At 38.8% G+C, this 20160-nt stretch overlaps 1 protein-coding gene across 1 annotated transcript in view; it reads right to left on the bottom strand.

Annotated features, from left to right (window-relative positions):
• LOC148851838 (glucose-inhibited division family A protein) overlaps positions 1–20160 on the bottom strand; it is a 58626-nt gene that overhangs the window by 23491 nt on the left and 14975 nt on the right. Inside the window, exons 2-4 of the mRNA XM_088947182.1 lie at positions 14481–14632; positions 13763–13854; positions 3268–3381 (exon numbers count right to left, since the gene is read on the bottom strand). Coding sequence (XP_088803308.1) covers positions 3268–3381; positions 13763–13854; positions 14481–14632 — 358 coding nt within the window. The remainder of the gene's footprint in view (positions 1–3267; positions 3382–13762; positions 13855–14480; positions 14633–20160) is intronic.

Genomic DNA, 20160 nt, shown 5'->3' with positions numbered 1-20160 from the left:
AGGTTCGTGAAGTCTCCCTTCCTTCTATTTCAGATCTCGCTCCTTTTCGTGTCTTCCAACATCAACACCGTAGAGATCAGCAATGTGACAAAGAGGTGGAGCCACCAAACACTGAGCAACCAACACTGTCTGATTCCCAGGAGGTAAGTCCAACACCTGTTGATCCCATAGCCCCGTTTCAGTTGTGGATGACCTTGACATTCCCATTGCTCATAGAAAAGGGGTCAGGTAATGCACTAACAAACATCCCATTACCCAATATGTGTCCTATGACCACATTTCCCCCTCTCACCGTGCCTTCCTATCTGCAGTTGATAGTATTCTCATACCCAAAAATGTGGCAAAAGCTTTAAAACACCCTAAAATGGACATATTCTATGAAGGAGGAGATCAATGCCCTTCACAAGAATCAAACATGGGAGTTGGTGGATTTTCCAATAGGGAAAGATCCAGTGGGGTGTAAGTGGGTGTTTACAATGAAACACAAGGCAAACAAGATGGTTGAAAGCTACAAAGCAAGGCTGGTAGCTAAAGGGTACACCCAAGTTTATGGTGCTGACTATGATGAAACATTTGCCCCAGTAGCCAAGATGAATTCAATACGGTTTCTTCTATCATTAGCTGCAAATCTTGATTGGAAATTGCATCAACTGGATATTAAGAATGCCTTTTTAAATGGTGATCTGGAGGAAGAGGTGTACATGGTTCAACCTCCTGGTTTTGTGCCAAAGGAAGTGAAAGTAAGGTGTGCAAACTAAGAAAGTCTCTCTATGGTCTAAAACAATCTCCTCGAGTGTGGTACAATAAATTTCATACAGAAATTCAACAAGTGGGGTTCAAGCAATGTCAGTTTGATCACACTCTCTTTGTGAAGAGATATCAAGAACAAGTGGCCGTGTTGATAGTGTACGTAGATGATATCATCATTACAGGAAACTGGAGCATAGAAATACAAAAGTTGAAGGAATTCTTAGCCTCTCAATTTGAAGTAAAAGATCTGAGGCCCCTAAAGTACTTTCTTGGAATTGAAGTTGCCCGCTCAAAAAGGGGCATTTTCATCTCTCGGAGGAATTATATCCTAGATTTGTTACAGGATACAGGCAAGTTAGGTGCAAAACCAGCCGATACCCCTATGGATGTTGACCATAAACTGGGAAATTGTGATGGTGAACCACTAAAAGATGTGAAACAGTTTCAAAGACTAGTGGGAATGTTACTTTATTTGTCCATGACTCGCCCTGACATTGCTTACTCAGTCGAGGTCCTAAGCCAATTCATGCATTCCCCTAAAAGACAACACATGGAGGCAACAAAGAGGATTCTTAGGTACTTGAAGAAGTATCCAGGAATAGGGTTACCATTCAGCAAACATAATCATCTAAAGGTGGAAGTCTACACAAATGTTGATTGGGTAGGCGCTGTGGATGATAGAAAATCCACACGTGGGTACTGTACCTTTGTAGGGGGAAATCTAGTGACATGGAGAAGTAAAAAGCAAAGTGTAGTGGCAAGATCAAGTGCTGAAGCAGAGTATAGAGCCATGGCACATGGGGTGGCTGAAGTTCTTTGGCTGAAAAACCTTTTAGGAGAACTTGGGGTTAGTGTCCACAACCCTATATCCCTCTACAGTGACAATAAGGCAGCCATTAACATTGCTAGTAACCCAGTCCTACATGATAGGACCAAACACATTGAGGTAGACAAGCATTTCATAAGAGAAAAGTTGGAAGAGGCAGAAATTTGCACCCCTTATGTCAAATCCAAGGAGGAACTTGTTGATGTTCTCACAAAAGGACTTCCACACTTGCAGCACAATGAGTTGTGTGACAAGTTGGATATGATAGATATATTCAACCCAACTTGAGGGGGAGTGTTGTTAGACTTAAATAGTTTTTTCTTTATTTATGCTGTTACAATGCTGTCAGCTTAGACTGTTGTCAGCATGTTCTTTTCTTTGTATTAGGGTGAGCCCCAGGGGCCTAATTGCAATTTCTTATATTTGTTATAAGTTATAACATTTTAAATAAAAGAGGAGCAGTAGCTGCTAGCTCCAAGATTTTGACTCCCACATTCTTTCTCTTCTTCTTCTTCTTCTCCTCTCCTCTCTTCTCTCTTCTTGATTTCTCGTATGTTTACACATTTCATGTTTCAAAATGCAAATTTCTCAAATTATTCAAGTGATCAATTTAGAAGAAAGGAAACACGTGAAGAATCATCCACCTAAGTACTGTTAGATTTATGGTCATCCAACATATAGTTTCAAAGAAAGGAAACAACTTAGTTATTTTGATCTATGCAAAAAATTCGATAAAAAGAAAATAAATCCATTAGGAAAAAATGAGAAAAATAACAAACTTGGGATGTGAGATTTAGAATAATAAGAAAAAAAATCACTTGATTTATCCAAGAGAAACTAGGAACTTGATTGACCCTTTTTACATTGAACTCTCCTAAAACAACAAGAGTAACTAATAGAGTAACCACCTCCTTGATGCCATTTTAAAGTATTAACTAATAGTTAGCTACATCTTTAGAGCTGATCTACTAGAGATATAGAGCCTAGAGACAAAACACAGTTTGTTAATTCCACACCATTTATCCTCCCAAAATCTCACCTTTATCCAATTTTCCACCAAAAAAACTTGTTTTGAATGCAAACTTATGATGGAATTTCATCATGCTTTTGTATACAAATGTCCCGTGCATGGCAGAAGGCAGATGTGGTTCCAAAACCACAACCATAGTTTACCACCCATCCTCTCATACAATGCCCCATTTTCTACTAAAATCTCCAAATGGCGTTTCTTCAAGAGAGCTTTATCCATTGCCCTCACACCTGGGAAATTCAATACACCTTCTGAATTAGGTCTAAATACCCAATCCCACTTCACTAAATGGAATGCTCTTGCATCTTCTGCCCATGGTAAGCCCTGAATCTTTTCCACCCTTACTGCTATCATTGCCGGAATGTTGAAGATGTGATAAAGGATATTTTTGCATCTGTTGTTACCAAAGGAAAATAGTTCATCTGCTGAAATTGCAACATATTGTAAGGTTGCAGATGAAGCATCAGCTTAACTCTGAAATTATTTTGTTATTAGGAAATCACCATCAACACCACCACCACCACCACCACCACCTTCACCATCAACATTGTTGTTATTATATTATTATTAATTTTTTAATAGGCTGAGCATATTCTAGATGAAGAAAAATAAATCTGACCTTAATATAATTACATAGAAAACCAAAATCAAATGCATTTACCTTTCCACAACTTTTTTCATCTCCATGGCATATTCCCTCTTATCAGTTTGTGCACGTAGTGCTCGAACTGCAGGGCCTCTTGAGAGGTTGAGAACACGCTTTTGTAAGTAGCACCTGCAGTAAAAATGTTAAGTATAATCTTTAACACAAGGATAAATCAGAATTTAATGACATGTTAAAGCTCTTCCAGGGAGGTACAAAATAATATTAGAAATCTGAACAACAAAATCAACCAAAATATTCCACAATCCACCATATAATAAAAAGAATGCAACAATTTTTTTGAGGGAAGATGACCAAAAATTCATTAGCAGAGGAAAAAGAGGTACATGAGAAGATGTACATCTGAATGCAACACAACTAAAGTCACAGATGACAGATTACAAAGGCAGAATTCTGTTGCCATACAGAGCATCCATCCCTCAAGGTCCCCGACTTAACTAGACTATCAGCCAGAGCATTTAAACCTCTGGGAATCCAAAGTAATGTCAGTCATTGTGTCCAAAATGTCTCTAGCCTTGTTTAGGAAATGAGCCAGCCTCCAAGGACAATCATTGTGCCCAAAATGTCTCTAGCGTCATTTTGGAATGAGCCAGCCTCCAAGGACCACCATCTTTCACTCCTAACCAGTTTATAGTGTTTATGGTATCTCCTTCAATGGCCAATCTCGAGATACCCAAATTTCTACTTTTCTAGCAATTTGGATTCCAGTAAAAACAGCTAGCACCTCTTCCTTGGTTGAATCAGAAGTCTTGATAGGGCCACTAAAAACCCAACAGATATTACTGTGGAAAAATAAAGAGGAAGAGAAGAAGAAATGAAGAGGGAGAGAAGAAGAAATACTTCCGTATTGATAATGTGTTGATAAAACAGGTTGAGCATACAACTTAAATAAGAAAAGATAGGAGAGACAAACTCCTAGGATCTCTCTCAATTACTCCTAGAATCTCTCTCAATTAGGGATTGATTAAATCTTTCCCTTAATCCTAGGATATGACTTCCCCAATTTTCTTCAAATCCAATCTTTCCTAAATTTATTCAAATACGTAATCAATCAAATCAAATCTTTCTAAATTTGCAGCAAATCATATCTTGTCGACACTCCCCCTCAAGTTGGTGCAAAGATATCTATCATGCCCAACTTGCTAACTTGAAGTTCAAATGGCTGCCTCAACAAGCCCTTAGCCAAAACATCTGCAACTTGTTGCGTGGTTGGTACAAACGGAGTGCAAATTATTCCTTCTTCAAGTTTCTCCTTTATAAAGTGTCTGCCAATATCAACATGTTTAGTCCTGTCATGTAGAACCGGATTATGAGCAATGCTGATAGCTGCCTTGTTATCACAATACAGTTTCATAGGAAAATTCACTGGTCTCTTAAGATCTGCTAGCACCCTCTTCAGCCAAAGAATCTCACACACTCCTTGAGCCATTGATCTGAATTCAGCCTCAGCACTGCTTCTAGCAACTACACTTTACTTCTTGCTTCTCCAAGTAACTAAATTGCCCCAAAGAAATGTGCAGTACTCCGAAGTTGACCTTCTATCAGTGATTGAGCCTGCCCAACCCGCATCTGTATACACTTCAACCCCTCTCTTCTCATTTTTCTTGAAGAGGAGTCCTTTTCCTGGTGTGCCTTTTAGATACTTAAGAATTCGATACACAGCTTCAAGATGTTCTTCGTACGGAGAGTACATAAATTGACTCACCATGCTCACAGCGAAGGCAATGTCAGGACGTGTATGTGACAAGTAATTCAATCTTCCTACCAGCCTTTGGTATCTACCTACATCTACTGGAACCCCATCTTTAACTTCTCCGAGTTTAGCCTTAACTTCTATCGGAGTGTCTGAAGGTTTGCATCCACTCATTCCAGTTTCTTTCAAGAGGTCTAGAATATATTTTCGTTGCGAAACCACAATGCCCTTCTTTGATCTAGCCACTTCCATTCCAAGAAAGTACCTTAGTTGGCCTAAGTCTTTAATCTCGAATTCCTTGGCTAAGCTCTGCTTTAGTCTGCTCATCTCTTCAATATCATCTCCGGTCAAGATTATGTCATCAACATAGACAATCAGAACCGATTCCTTGTCTTCGGTGGATCTTTTTGTGAAAAGAGTATGATCAAATTGTCCTTGATTATATCCTTGACCTTCAACAAACCTTGTGAATCTTTCAAACTAGGCTATGGAAGATTGTTTAAGTCCATATAGAGACTTTTTTAGCTTGCATACCTTAGTTCCAAACTTCTCAGTAAAACCAGGTGGAGGCTCCATATATACTTCTTCTTCCAAGTCTCCATTCAAAAAGGCATTCTTCACATCCAGTTGATTCAGTGACCAGTCAAGGTTAGCTACAACAGATAAGAGTACTCAAACTGTATTTAGTTTCGCCACTGAAGAAAAGGTCTCGGAGTAGTCCACTTCGTACGTCTGAGTAAAGCCTTTAGTTACTAAGCGAGCCTTATATCTCTCCAAGGATCCATCTAAGTTGGACTTGGAAAAGGCTTATGACTTGGTGGACTGGGAATTTTTTAGGAAAGTTTTGACTAAATTTGGGTTCGGGGATAGGTGGTGTAAGTGGATTATGGGTTGTGTCCGGAATTGTCATTACTCAGTGCTAGTGAATGGGACAGTGGTAGATTTCTTTCCAGCCAGTAGGGGTATAAGACAAGGAGACCCCCTTTCTCCTTTCTTGTTCATTCTAATTGCGGAGGTTTTGGGGAAACTGATTCACAGAGTAGATTCTAGGGGGCTTATTAGAGGCTGGAGAGTTGGGAGGGTGGAAACCCCCCTTACTCACTTGCAGTTTGCTGACGACACGATTCTGTTTTGAGAAGGCGGTAATGTGAGCTTTATCAGGAATTTGAAGTCGATGATACAACTGCTTGAGCAAATATCCAACTTGAAGGTTAACCTTGGGAAGAGCTGTGTTGTGGGGGTGAATTTGGAGGAGGGAGAGATCAGGGAGAGTGCTGAAGTGCTGGGGTGTGAAGTCTTAGGGTGGCCTTTGAACTACTTAGGGTTGCCTCCTATGAGAGAGAGCTTTTGGAACCCGATGGTGGAAAGGTTTGAAAAAAGACTGGTGTCATGGAAAAAGAACTACCTCTCTCTTGGTGGGAGAATTACTCTTATTAAGGCCACACTTGCTAATTTACCTATCTTTTTCCTGTCGGTGTTTAAAATCCCAGTGAAGGTTGCTAATAGATTGGAGAAGTTAATGAGAAATTTCCTGTGGGAACCGGGAGAGGAAAAGAGGGATCATAGAGTTAGCTGGGAGATAGTTTGTAGGAGTAAGACATGTGGTGGTTTGGGGCTTGGTAATATTAGGAGAAGGAATACGACTCTGTTGGGAAAGTGGTTGTGGACCTTGGAGAAGAAAAAGCTATGGGCTAGAATAGTGGCAAGTATTCATGGGCTGGAGCACACTGGATGGGACGCTAGAATCAGAGCTAGGACCACAAGCAATTCTCCTTGGAAAGCCATTCGTGACCTGCTACCAATTTTCTCTCCTAATATCAGGTATGATTTGAATTCCGATAACTCCATAAAATTCTGGGAACAAACCTGGGTGGCGAGTGCCCCTCTAAAGGATCAGTTTCCTTCTTTGTTTGCTCTTTCTGATCTGAAAAAAGAGCCAATCTCGTCTTTTACCACCCCGTCCTCTTCCACTTCTGGGATTGGGTGGAACTTGGGTCTAAGAAGGGATTTGAGGGACTTTGACTTTGACAATATTTTGAGCCTTACTGCAATTCTTGATAACGTTGTCTTAGACCCCACTAGGGCGGATTCTAGAATTTGGACACCTCCCAACGACATTTTTTTCTTGTGCTTCTTTCTTCAAAATCTTAGGTCAGTCCACCAGTCCTACCTTCCCTCCTTTTCCTATTGATGAGGTTTGGTGCAGAGCAATACCTCCTAGGGTTGGTAGTTTTTGTTGGGAAGCCTATTTGGAAAGAATCAACACCGGTGATCTACTCCAAAAGAAGAGACCCAATACTTGTTTGTCACCTCAGTGGTGTGTTCTTTGTAAAGCGGATGGGGAGACTGGTTTTCACCTACTGGTGTCTTGCCATTTTGCGAAGTCAATTTGGGAATGGGCTTTGTCCCTATTTGGATGTAGTTGGAATACCCCATCAAACTTGCAAGGCCTTTTTTCCCCTTCTCTTTTCAGGTGGCGGATAAAAAGGGGAAGGACAATGTGGAGAGGACTAAGGGCTGCAGTATGTTGGACACTTTGGGAAGAAAGAAACTCTAGGATATTCTCAGAAGTTCAGAGAGGAGCAGCAGATTTGAGGGCTATCATTCATATTAGGGCGGTATAGTGGCTGAAATCTTTGGAGCTCTTCACAGATAACTCTGTGGATGACATGTTGAGGAAGTGGGGTGAAATTGCAAATTGCGCACAGACTAAGTTAGTAATGAGTGTAGTTTGGACCCCTCCACCTAGTGTATTCGTGAAACTAAACTTTGATGGGTGTAGCAGGGGAAATCCAGGACAATCAGGGATTGGGGGTGTTTTTAGGGAGGAAAATGGGGTCATTTCTGCTATGTTCTCTGGCCCAATTGGAGTGGGTGACTCCCTTAGGGCTGAGATCTTTGCAGTTATGGAAGGAGTACAGAAAGGCTAAGGAGTTGAACATCAAGAAACTCTTAATTGAAGGGGATTCAAAGGTGGTGATAGGGTGGCTGATTAAATATCACAATGGCTTATGGAAGTACAATAATGAGAGGAGGAAATTCAAGTGGCTGGTGCGGGAGATGGAAATTAAGATACTTTGGGTTAAAAGATCAGCTAATTCCCTAGCGGACAATTTAGCTAAACAAGGGGCAGAAAGGGATTCACCTTTTTGGACTAAGCTGTAACTATAGTGTGTTTTCTTTATTTTTTTCTTTTCTTGAGGTTCTTTGTTGCTCTTGGAAGATAAGCGTGTTTGTCTTCCTATTGTAAATCTTCTTTTGATGAGTTAATGAAAGTGTTATTGATAAAAAAAAAAAGGATCCATCTGAGTTGTACTTCAGAGTGAACACCCATTTACAACCAACAACTGTCTTTCCATCCGGTAGATCCACTTTCTCCCAAGTAGCATTATTTTCCAAAGCTATCATCTCCTCAAAAACAACTTCTTTCCACTCAGGAACATTTAGAGCCTCCTGGATACTGTTAGGAATGGAAACACTAGACACTTGTGAAATAAAGGCACAATATGAAGGTGAAATATTTTTGTAAGATACAAAATTTGATAGAGGATGTTTTGTACAAGACCTAACACCTTTCCTAAGAGCAATGGGAAGATCAAGCTGACTAGAAGAATTAGAATTACCTGGAGGAATATTTTTAGGTATTTTTGGAGAATTATCATGAATTTCATGATCCTCCCTCAGATCAGATTCTTGTTGATGTTGCGGAATAGTGCCTCTCCTTTTCAGTGCTAGATGTTCCCTTGAATATACAAGGCCTTTATACTGTTTCGCACACATCTCTGTTGTTTCAACTTGTTTATTTTGAGATGGCATCACCGAAGGTTGTTCATTTTCAATATTTAATTCATTTGCTTCCACTGATTTTGTATTTTCTGCCTTACTTTCTTTCGGTGACTGGTTGTGAGGAACATCATTATGGACAAATTCAAACATTAAATCAGAACCAACTAAAAGACCATCTTCACTAGTTTTGCTCTCCCCGTGAAGATAGGAGTGTCTGTAGTAGTAGGTTCCTTCAAAGAATGTGACATCCGTATTCACAAACATCCATTTCAAAACTGGATCAAAGCATTTGTAACCTCTCTGATTAGTGGGATAGCCTACAAAAATACATTTATGTGCTTTTGGATCAAGTTTTGAACACTTAGGATCATGGTTATGAACAAAGGCCACACTTCCAAAAATTTTTAAGGGAATGTTTGTCACTAGCCGAGAGTTTAGAAAACAGTCAATGAAAACATGTATGGGTGTTTTAAAATCTAAAATTCATGTAAGCAATCTGTTAATCAAATAAGTGGTTGTTAAAACAGCTTCTCCCCAAAGATACTTAGGAACCTTAATTTGAAAACTTAGGGCTCTAGCAACTTCAAGGAGATGTTTGTTTTTCCTTTCAACCACCCCATTTTGTTGAGGTGTATTATCACACGAACTTTGGTGTACAATTCCTTTCTCAGTAAAAAAATCCCCTAACACATTGTTAAAAAATTCATTTCCATTATCACTTCGAAAAATTTTAATCTGAGTCTGAAATTGTGTTTGAACCATGTTATAAAAAGTTTTAAACACAGTTTCAGCATCTAATTTCTCTTTTAAAAGGAAAACCCAAGTGACCCTAGTATGATCATCAATAAAAGTAATGAACCAACGCTTTCCAGAAAGAGTTGTTACTCTAGAAGGACCCCAAATATCATTATGAATCATGGTAAATGGTTTTGATTTTTTATATGGTTGGGACGGAAAAACAGCACGATAATGTTTTGCTAATTCACAAGATTCACACTTAAAACACGAAAGATTTTTATTCATGAATAACTTGGGAAATAGATGCTTTAAATATTGAAAGCTAGGATGTCCTAACCGATAGTGCCATAACAAAACTTCACTTTCACTAGAAACCGAGATAGAGCTGAAACAAGTCTGTCGATCTTGCCTTCCAAAGGTTGATCCTTTATTAAAGAGGTAGAGGCCACCACCAGTTTAGCACCTCCTGAAATTCACAACAAGAAGACAAAAAATTAACCCGACAATTATGATCAAGGGTTAGTTTGCTGACAGATAAGAGATTGTATGATAGGATAGGAACATGTAGAACATCTTTAAGGTTTAGAGAAGGAGAAATAGACACAATTCCATTCCCAGCAACAGTAGCAAAGGAACCATCTGCAACTTTAACCTTTTGATTCCCTGCACAGGGTGTATATGAAGAGAAGAATTGTGAAGTGCTGGTCATATGATCAGTGGCACCTGAATCTAATATCCATGAGCCATTAGATTTGGTACAAGCAATGGATGCAGTGAAAAAATTACCTGACTAGGCTAGAGAGCAAGATGGGTTAGAGTTTCTTAACGATTGAGATTGAAACATTTTATATAAGTGCTCTATTTGTTCTTTTGTGAAAGAAAGAGACTATGATGATGATTGCTTGCCCTGGATCCGAATTGCTTACTTGAAGCGCGCGGACATCTCCCCCTGACTTGTTGTCACTGTCTGATTTTTTCTTCCAACCTGCTGGTTTCCCGTGCAGCTTCCAGCAGGTTTCCCGAGTATGCCATGGCTTTTTGCAATGATCACACCAAGGCCTTTGCTTTCCTCCTCGTTTATCTCCATCAACGTCTGCACCTCAGGCCACAAGAGCGGACCCTTCATTCTCAGTTTTTGTTTCATTAACATTCTTCAACATCACTTGCCGCCGTGCTTCTTCTCTACGCACTTCTGAAAAACTTCTCTTATAGTAGGCAAGGGCTTTCGCCCTAAAATACGTCCCAAAACCTCATCGAGTTCTTTATTCAAACCAACCAAGAAGACAGACCCGGCCTCTTTCTATCTTCTTTTTGTACCGAGCACTGTCACTCGGACTTTCCCATTCTTCTTCTTCAAATAAATCCAGCTCCTGCCAAACAGCCATCATCTCATTATAATAAGCAGTTACTTCACGCTTACCTTGTTGCATCTTCCACATTCGGGTATTCAGTTCGAACAGTTGTGAATGATTGTCTAGATCTGAATAGGTTTCCCTAACAGCTTCCCACACATCACAAGCAGTTGGCAAGAACATGAATGGTTTTCCAACCACAGGATCCATAGAGTTGATCAGCCAGGCGGTAACCATAGAATTTTCAGAACGCCGTTGCCTGTACTTTGGATCATCAGTGGTTGGCGGTTTTACTTCGCCATTCAAATAGCCGAGTTTCCCTCTGTCGTTGATCACCAACCGCACGGACTAAGACCACTCAAGATAATTCTTTCCATTCAATTTGTGAATGGTAATCTGAAGAGAATTCTCAGAGGAGATAGCCGCTGACTGAATACCTCCCTCCAAAGATGTCACACCACTAGTAGCATCTGAAGAGGTTGAACCAGAGCCAACCATGGCGGCCTTAAAATTCATGATCGGACCCTAAAGCTCTGATACCATATGGAAAAATAAAGAGGAAGAGAAGAAGAAATACTTCTGTATTGATAATGTGTTGATAAAACAGGTTGAGCATACAACTTAAATAAGAAAAGATAGGAGAGACAAACTCCTAGGATCTCTCTCAATTACTCCTAGAATCTCTCTCAATTAGGGATTGATTAAATCTTTCCCTTAATCCTAGGATATGACTTTCCTAATTTTATTCAAACCTAATCTTTCCTAAATTTATTCAAATACGTAATCAATCAAATCAAATCTTTCTAAGTTTGCAGCAAATCATATCTTTCTTAATTTGCCGCAAATCATATCTTGTCAACAATTACCATCACCTGTCCTAATCACACCCCCAATGCCAACACGGTTTCCAAGAGCACTGCCATCAAAGTTTAAAGTTGCTTACTAGACTAGACTACTTTGCAAGTCTCACAATGAAAAACCTTGAAATTCCACAGCATTTGCCACCCATGAATCACAAAGAAAAGTAATATGGGCAAACAACTCCTCAAGGGGATCTAGCCTTGTTTTCAAACATATGGTTATTTCTTTCTTCCCACACACCCCCACAACACTGCATGCAAAGCAATGATCCAATAAATCTTACCCCTTTTGCCAAGACCTTGCCATTCCATTGCTAAATAAACTCTAAAATGTGTGCAGGAGCAACCCTATTAAAACCAATAAGATTGAGAAAATGATACCAGATTTTTCTTCTTTCCTGACAAAGGAGAAAGGTGTGATGGGAAGTTTCTCCCTCACTGAGACAAAACACAAACATGGGGGGAAATACATAATCTGCCCGGTATCATTGTTATAGCATGATACTAACCTGGTTAAAAGGAATACAACAATTGATCATCCACAATGTTATAACATAACGGTTTTCAATAAAATGTGATGGATTCCAGATAACAGGGCAACATCAAGGATTATATCTCATACAAGCAATAAACATACTAACCTGGTTAAAAACTTACCTATTGAAAAAGGGTGAATTATTAGTCCTATTGCCAAAGAAGCATAAAAACCTATCTCAAAGTCATGGACCCATCTTGACTAGAGTAGAGGGAGAAGCATAGTAATCTATCTCATAGTCATGGGCCCATCTTAATCGGATCAAAGGAAGGAATACTCATATAACAGCTCTGTTTCTAGGGTTTCATAGCTGTATCTCAGGCACCTTCTTTATACCTGGTTCATGATGGGTAGTATTTCCTTTGCCATGGCATATTCACTGATTTTAACTCTTTTCTTTTCCAACCAATGCATTTTTTTGGTATCTTTGCATCATTTAGTAATTAGGCTTCCACCATATCTTTACCTTTATTGTTCTTTTCTTAATGAAATAACAAAACTTTTATTGCTGATTCATAGAAAAAATAGTGCATTTACAATAATTTATCCAAAAAATAGTGCATTTTGGTATCCTTGTTTAGCTGAAGAACCAGCCAGGCATTTTCCGATCACTGCATCCACTGAATACTTGTGCTTTACTCCCTTGTCAATCAATTAATCTCCTTAATAACTTATCCATGCTGCTACATTGTTTGTCTGCTGTTTGTCATCCAGCAAATCCAGCAAACCACTACTTTGGAGTCCCTTTCAACCACCAAGTTTCTAAATTTCAACATCTTTTTTATTTTCTCATTTCCTGCATTGTTCTCCAGCACTCTATTTTTCTGTCATACCTGTTAGACATAATCCTCCAACATTCTGTTTATTCCAGTAGACCTATTTGCAAACACCAAAAATACAAGTCTCCAAATTTTCTATCACAAAGTTCAAATGTAGTAAATCTAAAAAGGATGAAAGGTATACTGGATAGAGGCCAAACAAAGGGCAAGCAAATAGCAACTTCAAAAGGACCCCTACCTGGGGAAAAATCACCATAAAAAATTCTATACAAAAACTAACCAACAGTCTAATCCTAGACTTGACAAGTGAACAGAGTGAGTTTACATCAAAGTAATAGCGCTTTTTTAAATGCCAGATCATTGTCAAGCATTAACTATGCTGCAAGTCAAATCAGACAAAAAAAAAAATCCTGAACAATTTCAAACTATCCAGCATTTCATAAATGAGAATTTTTTTAAAAGGATTTTGGAAGGGACCAATATAAATGCTGGAACTGGGATTTAGAATCTCAACTTACATGACAGCAAACAAAATTTCACACCTCATAACTGATTTACATGGAAGAAATTGACCTAGATATACAACTACCTTTATTGAGGACAATCAAAACTTGGCTAATGAAAAGCAAGGTAAAAAAAAGCAACAGGGATTGTGTCAAAACACTGAACAGACGTTAGCAAGAGAATAAATAGTGGTGACAAGCAACAAAATAACTTTGAGCCAAAATTCAGTGGTTCTTGAATGTCACCTGTCAGCAATTTTCCCAATTTCACCACCAAGTGCATCTACTTCATGTACCAGTTGTGACTTTGCAGGTCCCCCCACTGCTGGATTGCAAGGCTGTATTGTGTTAAAAACAATGGTTACATGAAATGTTTCTTTCATATCACAAAACATATTTCAGAATCTAATATAAAACTCCTCACCCAGAAAAAAAAAAAAAAGAACAAGAAAGAAAGAAAGATGATTCAATTCGAATAGCTTGAACATTGGCTCTCTACAAATAACAGGAAAGAAGCCGGTAACAACAATATTGAAGTTCAATTACAATAAGGCCATTACTCCTTTTAACAGTGGTAGGTGCTGAAGAATCTTCACTTATTAACATCATCTGATCGTACAAATGGCTACAACTATCAACCATGCCCTACCTCACAGTTTTCATACATGATCAGAACTCTAGTCCTGATGATGAAGTTAGAAAGATAGTTATTTTTTCTCGTTTTGTTTTCAGTTTCAACTAGTTCTTGGAACCCCCATAAGTTTTAGGACTGGACTGTCTACAAGCTGAAGGTCAGAAGTCAAAACAGTGGAAGAGAGTTCATAAAGAAACTGAGGAAGAGAATCCTATGTGCACAGGATGTGTATCACCTATATCAGTAAACTTTTGTTATTTCTCAAAAGAAAACTCAGAAAACATCAACTAACAAAGATAAGAACCATTAACCAGAGCTGAAAATATTGACCTGCCATGCAATGCGATCAATGTTTAGTGTAAGAAGAAGGGTCTTTGCTCCCAGACGAGCAGATGCAAGAGCAGCTTCACAGCCTGCATGTCCTCCACCAACCACAATGACATCATATCTTTCTTCAACAGTTTCAACATGGTTTTCCCAGCCTAAGAAAGATTAAATAAGGATTCTTATGTGCAGTGGTCTAAGCTTAGAATAAAAGAGTAATAGAAAAAAAAATCACTTTTACCACATCCTTTAAACTGCTTCAAAAGAAAAGGAAGAGTATAGGAGGGTTGTGATAATGCCATGCAACCATAAGGGTCCTAAATAAACAAAAACCGACATAATAATTGGCATAAAAATTTTTTTAAAAGAAGATATGTGACATAATATGCAAGTATAAAAGCAGAAAAGTTAATTAGATAAGAAGGCCACAAGAAAATGCATGTATACAAGAAGTGCAATTTATTGGTGAAAGAAGATTTAGTATAATAAAGCCTTGCTAACCTTTGCATTTTCTATATTGCGAAGAGTATTTCCTTAATGTATAAATATGAATCAAGAGTGCCTCAAAATCAACAAGAGATCTTCAAATGTAAGGACCCCTCTACAACCAAAACAGTGCACTAGTTAAATACAAAACATTTTCAGTTAAAATCACCGAGGTCTTTCAATGTCAATGCCTAAGAAGTACTTCTGTGCAATAGGCACCCCATAGGCCTTTCAAAAGACCCTAAAAAGACCTCCCCACTAAAGATTTTTTATCAGTAATAAGGAAATTTGATTAAAGGATTAAAAAAAAGAAGTGCATGGATCAAAGAGAGGTGTGAGGTGCAACCCCCCCCCCCTCTTCATCTCCTCCCTGAAAGTCCATAAAATTGTCTCTGGGTTCTTCAACCAACCTATTGCCAACTTAGAATCCCCTTCAATCATCAGTTTATTGAAGCTCAACTGTCTTGCTAGCTGTAAACCTTGAAGAGCAGCAAGAAACTCAGCTCTGGCTGAATCTCCCATACCAACCATACCTGAGAACAATGCAATAACCCCTCCCTCTTTGCTTCTTAAGACACCTATTCCTTAAGGCCCTAGATTGCCTAGGCTGCTTCCATCGAAGTTTAATCAAGTCTTCTTTGGGAGGGGTCCAAGAAGAAATAGGTTTGTCCTAGATGAAAACTTTTTGCCACTGTACCGGAATTCCTCCAGATATCATCAAAGGAGAACTGTGAAAATTGTCCAAAGGTTTTAACCTAGTGTATCACCCTCAAGACTGTACACTCTTCTATCACTTCCATGCTTCTCTCTTTCTCTTGAAAACTTTAGTGTTTCTTTCTTCCCATAAAGTCCAAATCAAAGCTGCCCTTTTGCACCTCCAGAGAACTCTGTCTCTCTTCTTCAGCCATCTAAAGGTGGATGGGTCAAAGAGTTCATGTAGCTCCAATGGCAAGGTCCACTTGCACCTAGGGGTGGATACAATTCGAGCTTTTCACAAGCTATTTGAGCTCGGCTTGTGAAAAAATAATTCGGATGGGTTTAAGCCAAGCTCGAGCCCAATGAAGTTCAACTCATGAAGCTTGCAAGCCTAATCGAGCTTTTTAATTTTTTTATATGTATAATATTTTACATCTATAAATTTTTTATATGAAGCTTGGCTCACTGTTAAGCTCGATCCAAGTCGAGCCAAATTCGAGCTCACGTTTCTAGCTAGAATCGAGCTCAAGCCCAAACTCGAGCCTCTTTTTTTTTTTTTTTGAGCCAAAGATTGAATAGTCAAATATTTGGCTCGGATAGAACCCACCTCTACCTACACCCAATAAAAAAAGAATCTTTCCCAAAGTCTTTTAATGCTACACCCAATCCATCACAAGTTATTTGCAATTGTGTATAGGTGCACCATAGGCCTTTACAAAGCTTACAATTCCTTTTTTTTTTTAATTCCCAAACCACCAAAAAAATAGAAGACTTTCAGAAATCCTCCAATTCCTTTTATTCCATACCTTCCAACTAGTAGAAAATAAACTATGTTCTAGAGAATGAAACCCCCAAAAACTCCATCTAGACTCTAGAGCAAGGACCAAGAAAGATCTACTTCATGGATCAAGGGAGACAAAATCCAAGCGACCTAAGTAATGAAAGAAAGGACTCCCAATAAGGTGGAAGACCCAGGGAACTAAGAAGTTTCAACCAAATGGTTGAAGCCACTTCAAGCTTACATTCAAGGAAAATGAATCACAAAAAGACCTCAACATAAGGAAGAACATGCCACTCCAAAACCAAGAAGTTTCAACCAAATGAACCACCCCATAGCAAGAGCAACATAGAATAATGAAACCATGAACTTTCCTTTAGGTTTCTGCTTCCAAACAATTTCATCTTCTTTCACTTTTCCCTGGCCAAATCATAGTATCCTCTATTTCATCATCATTATCATCACCATCATCCATGCCTTATACCAGCTATATGGCGTTGGCTACATGAATTCTGTTTTGCCAATCCATCCTATTTAAAGCCATATTCACCGTTAAATTATTAGTGCTTAAATCATTTATTACTACTTCTATCCATGTCCTTTTTGGTCTACCCCTATCTCTTCTAGCCCCTTCAATGTGTAACATATCACTTCTTCTAATTGGAGTTGCTGGTGGTCTTCTATGCACATAACCAAACCATCTTAGTCTTCTCTCTCTCTCTCTCTCCCCCTCTCTCTCACATTTCTTTCCCCTCCAGAATCTGAAAAATGAACAGGACCTAAGTGGTATTCTCCTTTCACACAAAAGTCCAGATGCATTCATTTTGCCCAACCTATACTAATTCTTTGGGTAACATTGTCATCATTCTCTCCCTTGCTATGAATTATTGAACCAAGGTACCGAAAATGGTCACATTGTGTTATTTCTTGGTCTCCAATTGTAAGTATATCCTGATTTATGCACCTATTATTATTAAATTTACATGTCATATACTCTACTTTAGTCCTACTTATTTTGAAACCTCTTGTTTATAGGGCATTTGTCCATAAGCTTAATTTTGCATTTAATCCTTCACTAGTTTCATCAATCCCTCATTCTCTCCCTTGTTATGAATTATTGAACCAAGGTACCGAAAATGGTCACATTGTGTTATCTCTTGGTCTCCAATCGTAAGTGTATCCTGATTTATGCACCTATTATTATTAAATTTACATGTCATATACTCTACTTTAGTCCTACTTATTTTGAAACCTCTTGTTTATAGGGCATTTGTCCATAAGCTTAATTTTGCATTTAATCCATCATTAGTTTCATCAATTAAAGCAATGTCATCCACAAAAAAAACATGCACAATGGAACTTCTACTTGAATATGTTTAGTCGATTCATCTATGATCAATGCAAATCAAGGTTTTGAAAATCAAACTAGACAGTCGGACCGGTTGACCCAAGAACCGTCCAAGAAACTGGTTCCATTTCACTCCAAAACCGTTGACTTGGTCAGCGGCCCTTGACCCGAGCAGTCAAACTGTCAACCCGGTCAACGGTTTTTGGCCATTTTTATTTTAATTATTTTTTTAAATCAGAATGGGCCGTCCAATCAAACTGAACAGTTGAACCGTTAACCCAGAAACCGGTGGCCAAAGCGGTTCCAGTTCTGGGTCAGTTTTTAAAACATTGATGCAAATAGATAGGAGCTATTGTTGAACCTTGGCGAATTGGTGGGATTCTAAGAGACAAAGACAGCAATATGTTGTCTCTATTTTCAAGACCAGTGGGCGAAGGTGATTCAATAAGGGCAGAGCTACTAGCAGCGGTACAAGGTATATAGATGGCTAGTCAAAGTGGAGTAGGTAGGCTAATTAGCCCAGAAACAGCTTGTTGGGGCTACAGGGATCTGTCAAAGAAAGTTAAATGGAAAAGAATATGACTGTCAAGTTTCAGTGGGTTAGAAGATCAGCAAATGCAATGGCTGATTCTCTGGCCAAGCAAAGGGGTGTCAAGGGGAGATCTATTTTGGGCTACTTTGTAATTGTGTCTCAGGCTTTGGCAGTTTTGGTGTATATGGTTCAGTCTTAGGGGGCTAACATCTTGTGCCTCCTCCTAGGTTCATTGTATTTTTGTTATTTGATTTAATAAAATCTCTCATTTATCAAAAAAAAATGTTGAACCTTGGTGAAGACCAATCACAACTATAAAGTCTAAAGTCTCTTCCGCTGGTGTTCTTGTAGAGAGACTGGGCCAAATGGGCCCTAGCCCATTTCTATCTTATTGATTAGTTCCTTCTTGTTATTTGTTCTTAATGGGCCTTTAATTCTTTTTATGTTTTCTAAGTATGCTGATGAGGTGGATGCCCACTTAAGGGCAGACTTGTAATTTATGTAATCTTAGTAAAATTAATAAAAGACTAGAGTGGAGAAAAAGGAGATTATCAAACTCCATCTTCTTTCTCTCTTCTTCTTCTTGTTGTCTTCTTCTTCTCTTCCTTTTTATTTTTACTACTTATTATATTGGTTAGAATCACATCTTGGTATCAGAGCAAGTCTCCATACACCTTTCAATTAGAAGAGTATATGGAGAGATAAGTTGCTGATTATTCAAAAAACTTGTATGCCTAGTTGGTAGATGGTTTGGATAGTCAGAATCTAGCTATAGATTGGCAAGAAAGTGGGGCTGCTGATTTTTTGCCCAAAACCCTAGCCGACTAGAGAGTTTCCAGTTACAGGTTAAAGAGACTATTTGGGTGTGGCGCTCAAGGCTTGGAGGGTTCCTTTTGATCTCCAAAAGTGGGTGGTTGCAATTGGAAGAGGTTTGGGAAGCTTTGGTTGGAGCGGCTTCTTCTCTATTTCTCCCCGGAGGCCAGGTATAGTGAAGCCCTAGTTTTGGGATTTTTAAGTGTTGGACTGACCTCAGTTAGGTCTATAAAGCTTGAAAGCCTTGTTTTTTATTTTTGTTTGATCAATGGAGCAATCTGGAAGTGAGATGAAGTAGATCCCGGTGCCGAGGGTTGGTTCTATAGATTCCATTTTGACAGGAGTGACTACAATCAAACTTAATGGAACAAATTATTTAGCTTGGGCAAAATCTATAAAGATTCATGTCTATAGTAGAGGTAAATTAGGGTTTCTCACGGGTAGTAAGGAGAAACTAAAAGAGACTGATCCTATATATAAGAAATCATGGTTTCAAATGTTGCCAAATATCGCTAACGTCGCCCGACATATGTCGATGCCGAGGCTCACCAACATGAAAGTGGACTGTAATATAAAAATTACATTATGTCTGTCGACATTTCCTATATTCCGGAAATGTCGACCAAATCGGTCCAAATAACCCAAAAAAAATATAAATTTTCCTATTATGTCGACAAGATGTCGACTAATGTACATTAAAAATATAATATATTAGTATATTATATTAATATAATACAGCATATTAATATCCCAGTGAATATTGCTAACGGATTAGAGAAGTTAATGAGAGATTTCCTGTGGGAGCCGGGAGAAGAGAAGAGGGATCATAGAGTTAGCTGGGAGATGGTGTGTAGGAGTAAGTCGTGTGGTGGTTTGGGGCTTGGGAGTATTAGGAGAAGGAATATGACTCTCCTGGGGAAGTGGTTGTGGAGGTTTCCTATGGAGAAGGAGAAGCTATGGGCTAGAATAGTGGCAAGTATTCATGGGCTGGAGCACAATGGATGGGACGCTGGAATCAGAGCTAGGATCACAA

This window comes from Nelumbo lutea, chromosome 5 (assembly GCF_056320005.1).
Source record: "Nelumbo lutea isolate HS-2025 chromosome 5, American lotus-T2T, whole genome shotgun sequence".
NCBI classification, from domain to species: Eukaryota; Viridiplantae; Streptophyta; class Magnoliopsida; order Proteales; family Nelumbonaceae; genus Nelumbo; species Nelumbo lutea.
Note: the sequence above shows the minus strand (reverse complement) of the source record. Positions and strands in the feature narration are given on the sequence as shown.